General features: G+C 37.7%; 1 protein-coding gene, 1 long non-coding RNA gene and 1 other non-coding gene across 3 annotated transcripts; 2 read left to right on the forward strand and 1 right to left on the reverse strand.

The window, feature by feature from the left end:
- On the forward strand, positions 1-1,112 carry LOC131327982 (uncharacterized). Its single transcript, XR_009200317.1, has 2 exons — positions 1-697; positions 832-1,112. It is a non-coding gene; the product is annotated as an uncharacterized LOC131327982 (long non-coding RNA).
- A 388-nt stretch (positions 1,113-1,500) lies between these two features.
- Positions 1,501-8,162, reverse strand: LOC131327574 (ubiquitin C-terminal hydrolase 12-like). Its single transcript, XM_058360726.1, has 5 exons — positions 8,023-8,162; positions 2,362-2,531; positions 1,998-2,283; positions 1,729-1,895; positions 1,501-1,604 (listed from the first exon to the last, which is right to left on the reverse strand). The coding sequence occupies exons 1-5, from the start codon at positions 8,160-8,162 to the stop codon at positions 1,582-1,584; spliced, it is 786 nt and encodes a 261-aa protein (XP_058216709.1). The 3' UTR covers positions 1,501-1,581.
- Positions 3,764-3,871, forward strand: LOC131328131 (small nucleolar RNA snoR100). Its single transcript, XR_009200411.1, has one exon. It is a non-coding gene; the product is annotated as a small nucleolar RNA snoR100 (small nucleolar RNA).

Raw genomic sequence — 8,162 nt, forward strand, 5'->3', positions numbered from 1 at the left:
AACGGTGGGAGTTTGATGAAATTTTGATCTTGGACATTTTCTCGACTGGCATAGGAGGCTGGAGGGTCAATTATAACCATAAATAAGGATTTATAATTATTTTATTGAATGGGAGTTAGTATTTATTTGCCAACAGTTGAAGCCAGAGCAGTTCTTGGTAATAAAACCAGAATTGGTGAAGGTTCACATTAAAGGAGAAGCATATGGACAACACAACACAAAATAAAAATAAAAATTCGGTTACAAAGATTTGGATTACCAAAACATGCGGAACTTTAATACAATGAACATGCGTAATTAACCACCGCCGCCGCCACTACCACCACCCAAAAAAAAAAAAAAAAAAAGGCCCTACTATTTTGGGGGTACACCCTGATTCGTAACTTCACCGAAGAAATCCGTAACTAATCTATACTACTTTTAAATGTACGAAGCAATGTTCCCAAACGACACCAACATGAGAAACGAAGCAACTCCCATCTCTTGCGAAGTCGCGCCTCCAAATTCCAAGCCCATAGCACAACTGTTACATCGGTCACCAATGCAACATTAAATGCACTGGCTTCTCCAAAGGGACTTCTACAGATGACCTCGATCTCCCGACGTTGCACACCGCACGACACAGCAGCACACAACGCAAAATGGCTCCTTAGGTGCTCGCAATCTCTTCCAGCCAGTGTTCTACCGATTTGAAATGGTAAGCATTCCTAAAACGTGTTAATCTAATGCTGGGTTTTGGATATTGTTGGTCATGGCAAAAAATTATTGCACTTAAGATGTTTGATGAATTGCTTCTATGGCCATTGATTATAATCCAAACAAGTTTTGCAGACAACATTCAAGATAACACTGCAAAGAGAAACCAATCAAAGAGAAAGAGGACCTAAAAGTAGATGTTATAGGTGCTTAATTTGTTTCGGTGGACACCAAGTCATCTATCTGACTTTGCAAATCCATCAAAGACTATGTGTGCCCATACAAGTCTTGTTTGCCTTTTGAGTTGAGAGCTTTGTTAACCAATTCGTTATAAACCTTTAATTTGTAGACGAACATAAGAGGTTTTGTGTTTTGCTTGCGTTTTTTCTTTGAATTCTACACTTAAAATTTCCCAATGGTTCATAGCATTTTTGGGCACCAAATCCGTAGTGCTTGTTTTGAATTGAATGAAAATTGAAGTCGAAAAATAGATAGTTTAGCATAAAAACAAAAATTTTGTCCATAAAGGTATAAATGGATCTCTTACTTTGGGGTTCCCCTTCATGTCCTCGTCAAACATGAATACAAAACACTGGATCAAAACCACTGAATCCATTTTTTTCAAGTTATATGTGTTCGGATGAGACACTTATCGATATTTGATCGAGCTGATTTTTGGCGTACACGTAAAACTCGATGAGCTCTACGCGGTGAACGTCTCCGATCGCCGGACCGATGCCGGCAAGGCTCCCCGGAGGGTGCGCAGCACGCTGTGCAGCACGAAGCTGCACAGCAGCTTCCCCCAGTCCCCTTCAGCATGAAGCCTTTGGATTTGTCATTTAAATCACTCAGCGACATAAAGATTGAGTAACCCCATTGCTTCCTCTAGGCACAGAACCAGTTGTGAGCTACAAGAGAAAAATGGAAGTAAATCTTTGGGTTATCTAATCGAACATCGCATACAAAAGCAAATATAAGAGACATGTATGCAATCTCATTGAGCATTGCTCAGGGCACAAATATCGAAATCACCTTCTCTTTCCTTGTGAACACCTCCGACCTGGTTCCTCACCCGCAGCTTAAATCTGGCATATTTTTTCCAGTTAAGAGGAAGCTTTTCGCAATCAGCGACTGAGAGATAGAGGGATAGACTTCTGCCTTTTCCCTTGGCAACTCCTTTGGGATACAACAATAGCTTCCTGAATTCGGGACAATCCAGTGATGGACAATTAGGAAACACAAATGGAGAAAAATGCCTCAATATACCTCCGGTTTCAAACTAAAGTTGAATCATTGCATACCAATTTTGTCCCCCGATATTAAATTCCTTGGAGTGAAGACATTGCATACTAATTGCTGAGAAATTATCAACCTTCCACGTGTAAGTATTGCCCACAGGCTCCTTTATCATGGATAGACACTCTCCTTTGCCGGCATATCTAATAACGAAAACCTCCACTCCAAGTAAACAAGAATCATCAAGGAGGTATCCATTGGTTGATTCCTCGAATGTATCCAGTGAAAGTAACTTAGAGAAACCGCATTCAGTTCTCATCTGATGGTAACGCCTTGTTCTACTATCAGAATCTGCAAATGAAGGAAAACAATCTCTAATAAACTGCTAAATTAGACAGCCTGAAGCTACATCATGAATGAGTTATCTACCTTGTATGGTTAAATACTTGTCCCTTATATGATCAAAGACGAAGAATTTAAACTGGACGTTAACCTCCCAACCCTGAGGAAGTTTGTCTGTATCCCTTATTACTAGGTAGAGCGAGATGTGACCATCACTGTTTCTTTTCTTATTTCCATTTGGATAGAAGCACAATCCCCTAAAACCCATAAGAAAGAATGTTAAGTCATGTAATTTGTTTATCACTGAATTAGACTGCAAAAGCAATATTCAATACATAGAATAATAAATACCACTTATAGCCACCGACTTCAAAATCATCTGATTCATATTTTTCTATCTTCTCTTCGCTGAGTATCGAGAAAGACTCTACTTAGAAAAGGTAGTGAGCTGGTTGGGCATCTCTTAATGTTCTTAGAACTCCTGCAAAGAATTTTGAAAGCATACACACAGCATGACCGGAGCACTAGGAAAAATTTCCAAAGATGAAAACACCATATCATTATTAGAGGGCTTGCTCATGCAATATAATCACAGAGTGGATTAGGACGTTCAATATGATGCATTGATAATCACAATGAAGGCATGTATGGGGAACAAAGCAAGAACACTTCACATACCAACTGCATCGTCGTTGTTTGACATCTCTTCAGTCAGCTGTTTCCTTTGTGCTAAAAGAGCTCACGACTGTAGCAGATCGAGGCTGATTCAGAATGTAGAGGCTATGGTTGAGGCTGATTTATCTTCAATAACAGGCAACATGAAGACCAGGACAAATCCATACATAACAAAGAAAATCCAAGGCAAGTATGGAAACAAACAAGCAAACAAGACTTTTAGCAATAGAACCCATCTAAAGTTCTTCATTTGCATTTGCATGTGTACCATGTTAGTTAATAAAACCACCAAGGGAACATCTCCATTCCGTATCCACCAAAAGGTCTTCAAAACAGAAGGAAGAAACAAGAGTAACTCCCACTGGCACTAAAAAAATCAAGCAAAAATACATTTATCAATTGAAGCCTGATTAGGACATCTTACATGTTCAAAACTCCTTTCTTCCAATAAAAAAAAAGAGGAAAAAAGAAGCAACTGAAGGTAGAAAACATCACAATACCTCCAAATTAATAAGTTGATCAAGACAAATACAATGACTATTCTTATTTCTGAGTATTAGGGTACTACCATACATAAACGAACCTTGACAGGGTTCGTTTTATCCCCCTCAAACCCATGCTACCATATTAATGGCTCCCAAAAATTGGGAGATTTTGCCATCCCTATTTGCTCCAAGCCACCAACCAAAAAGTTTAGCGCACACTAATAAACCGAGCAAGGAACTTATATGATCTGGCTCTTTTTTGCTTCCGCATGATAAGAATAATTTCTTAGTTAATAGCTGATACCAAATTTCCTATGATTATATATTTCCTATGAAGAAAGCATGGTCATGTGCACATAAATTGATTTGGGTCTCTAGGCCTGCCATCTCTGATGCCATTTGGCTTTGATTTGGGGGCATTGTTTTACAACAAAACATACTTGTAGCTCCTCAGTTCTTGGAGGTTTAGGGGGGCTATTGTTTTAGTAGTATTCTGAGAGCAACCACTTTGTGCATATATTACCAAAGGTTAGGTCTGTCTCCAATCATCCCCCGCCCATACTCCCAATGATTGGAGACTAAATTGGTTATGTTATGTTGTTGTTGTTGTTGTTGTATATATTTCTTCATTACCTTCAGGAGAATCATCCAATCTTGTTAGTTGACTAAAGTATGGGTGGTTTCTGGAGATCTCTATTTTACCCAAAAGTTCAAGGGATATGGGTTTCATTAAGTAGAGATGCATGGGCATTACCATAGCTTTTCAAGTTGAAACATTATCATCATAAGTGTATTAACTTTCTAGAGATTTCCATCATGATATTTCAGGAATAGGATAAATCCGCAGGTAGATTTCACCCTTGATAAACTTAGCTTGCAAAGCGAGGGTACCAAGTGCTTATGTTCACATGGTTGAGCTCTCAATTGGTCGATGCTGGACATTAGGATTCTGATACGAGGAGGGGTCAGTTCTGCAGAAACTAACACATGCCAGACAACATAGAACATCACGACATACCGCCTGCCACCTGTTTTCTCTTTTCTGACCACGAGGAACCCTTTGTGGGAAAATCCCGGGTTTATGCTTGTCCCTCCATAAACATAAACCGGTAAAAGCCAAGTTCCATGAGACTTTAGTTATGTCGTACAGGTGGCCCCAAGGCGTTAAGAGGAGTTGAATACAGGACCTTCTATTCATCCTCAGGTGTGGCTCCTTACCAACAGTTTGTGCTTTGTAGGATGGCAATGACTCTTGGCACCGTACTTCAAAGTTAAGACTCACAAACAAGTGATTTTCTTCCTTATTTCTACCGGGCACTTAAAAAAAACTCAAAAAGGACATTACCTGTGCTTAGTTGTGTTCCCCCGATAGAGTTTCAAATCCTCTTTAGCAAAAAAAATGCATGTGCCGGTGATCCAGAGCTATTGGTTTCTTGAGGACAAAAATTTCCATACCCAGAAGTTTTTTTTGATAACTAGGTGTTCTTGCTAGGTTACGTGCACCTCGACTAATCGGGAGACCATAATGGGGCCCCACTTGAAGCCATAGCAAATACTTCGTATGGACCAGCCCTATTGGGGTTGATATCACCCGAAAGATTTCGAACCTATGACCGTAGGATGGTGCAAACCTCCACGTGCCAGGTCTTACCACCAAGCCAACCCTTGGGGTTTTCCATACCCAGAAGTTGAAGTAGAAAACGATTAATGTCCTGGGTGATCAACAAACTTTATCTCCAGTTCAAACTGCAAACTGGCAAAGTCTACACCACCAAAAAATGGAAAAAAGAAAAAAAGACGAATCAAGAATGTGACAAATAAAGAAATACCTGGCACCCAATGCAATGCCAAGTGAAAGATGGTGAGTTTATTGATCCTAAACTGACTCCTGATGGTTTTTGGAGTCAAAGTTTGTTTAGGGTTTCTGGGGGGCAAATTATGGAGGAAAAGTAGGAACCCACTTTTTGCTGCTTCACTATGTTATGGTCATTCACTTGTCTCGGACTCCTTGCTGGTTAAGAAAAGTCTTTCTCATACTGCATTGGTAATTGGCGTCTTTTGGCCCTTCACTTCACTTTCCTCTTTTTTTTATCAGTGCCCTTCACTTTCCTTGACGCTTTGAATTATGTGACCAACTTATCCCATCCCACTTAATTTTTTCTCTAACTTTAGTTTTGTTCTTATTTAAAAAAAATTCGCGTTTATTAGTTTTGCATCAAATTTTTTTAACTTTTTAATTCGTCTCAATAAGGCAAATCGAAAAAGTAATTTTTTTTTACTTTTATCCAAATATTTTGAAAAATAACCACTTTTAAGTTTAAAAAAATAAATTTTTTTACTTTAAAGGGGTTATTTTCCAAAATATTTAGGTAAAAGTAATTTTTTGACTTTTTTAATTCGTCTCATTGAGACAAATCAAAAATTTTAAAAAATTTGACACAAAACTAACAAACAAGAAAAAAAATCAAATAAAGACAAAAAAAAATTCTAAAAGTATTTTTAGTGCTCAGTGGGATTGGGCAGCATCTTAAATTTTGACATGAGAAAAAGTTTTACCGGATGACCCGGTAACTCAACTTTGTCCGGACAACCAATAATGGTATGCCACATCACCTACTTCTGCTTGCAACCGAACGAAAGAGCATTAAATGAATGAGATTAAATTCTTTACTGGTGGTGGAAACGCTGAGTTTTTCACCATAGTCCATTGTGGATCTCATTATACGTTTATTATTACAATTCGAACCGTTCATCTTACAAAGTTTATTGTGTAGTATATTTATGCAAAAAATTAGCTTAATTGAATATCGATAGATAAATAAAAATTTGAATTTTAGTTTATCAAATACATGGACTGATCCTGTCAAGTTAAAATGTTCATGAATATTCATTTTATGGGTTTTGTTAATGTGTGCCCCTAAGGCACATGATAAGACACTTGATAATGTTTATTAAATGAGATCAATTAAACCCTACTATTATAAAAAGTAGTGAAAGTAGTTGAAATATTGGATGAAGAATAAATTTTGTTTTGGAGACCAAACTACCCTTTAATCTTCCCTCCACTCCATTTCATTTGGGTTCCCTCCTTTTTTATTTTGCCCTTTTACCTTCTTGACTTTTACCCAAATATTTTCCAAAATATTCAAGATAAATTTCAAAACCCGTGCTTTAACCGAATCCAGAAAAAATTAGCGCAAAATAATAAACCCATTTTTTTAAAAAAAATAACATCTAAACGTTCAAAAGTATAAAAAAAAAAAAAAAAAAAAAACCCAAGGAGAACAAGCACTGTATGTGCACCAACGTACAAACACGTTCTTTCAATATATTTGCTTTTTTACACTCCTAGATTTGCTTCCCCATGATTCTTCAATGTCTCCGGTAATTTTGGGTTAAATTTGTTGTAAAAATATTGAATTTGTTTATCCCAGTTAAATAAATAAAAAAGGATGGAACACAAACAAAATAGAGTGGAGGGAAAAATTAACGGGTATTTTGGTCTCCAAAATAATTTTTTCTCTTCATCCAACATTTCAACTACTTTCACTACTTTTTATAATGGTGGAATTTAATTGTCCTCATTTAATGAACGTTATCAAATGCATTATCATGTGCCTTAGGGGCACACATTAACAAAACCCTCATTTTATTAACCAAAATTTTAATTTTAATACACGATATCCAGGAAGCTAATTTTTTAAATGAGAATATTACTCTGCAGACTTTACAAGATGAATGGTTCAAATCGACAACTAACACAATAGAGCCCAAAATAATGATAGTAGAAAATCCATAGCGAATTTAAGTTGTTTCCTTGGAAGTTAGAAACTCTATTTTGCAACAATTTCGATGGGTAGGGAACCTCTTTCCATTTTTTATTTTTGTATTTTTGGGCGGGGGGGTGGAACCTGGCAAATTTTACCCCACGTTTGTCTTTTGTCTTCTGTCTTCTGAGTAAATTGCGTACATAAAAAAGAATTTTTTTACCGAGACAAGAAATATGATTTTTACATGAATGGATTTTCAAAGCCATTCACGACAATTTTACTTATTCGTTTTGTACAAAGATCAGTTTTATGATTTAAGATTTAATTTTTGCAACCTAAAAATTGAATTGAATTGAATTGGGAATTTTTTTTGTGTGGTAGAATTTGAAAGGGAGAATTTTCATAAGTCCATTATAGTACTTTCCAAACCCATCTAGTCCACTTCTAAATTCTGTAACCTCCTAAGTCCACTAACCTATTAGTAAAGATATAATAACCCTGATTAGTCTAATATACCCCTCCTTTCAAAAAAATTGCCCCGTTTTTTTCTCAATCTCCGTATTTTCCTCCATGTCAAATATATCCATTTACTTCCATTACAAAACCCGTCCACCCTCCCCCCCCTCCCCCCCTTCCCCCCCTCCCCCCATTTCCAAAATGAACCAGAGAGGAAAAAAAAAGCCATTGACCCAACGAACCAGACTGAGAGTCCTTCATCGTCGTCGGGCTTTTTCGTCGCCGGTCCTTCTTCGTCATCATCAGCCCTCCTTCATCGTCGCCCTCCTTCGTCAATCGCGATCGTTCACCAACGATCGCACCTGTTCACCCACGTCCGTCTTCGTTGCGCTAGTCGCCTTTGATTCGCCATCGTTTCAGTCGGACGCCGTTCTTCGCCTTCGTCAGATCTAGTCGCCTTCATTTCAGTGATAGTCGCCGTTCTTCGCCTTCGTTTCTCCAT

This window comes from Rhododendron vialii, chromosome 5a, assembly GCF_030253575.1.
Source record: "Rhododendron vialii isolate Sample 1 chromosome 5a, ASM3025357v1".
NCBI lineage: Eukaryota > Viridiplantae > Streptophyta > Magnoliopsida > Ericales > Ericaceae > Rhododendron > Rhododendron vialii.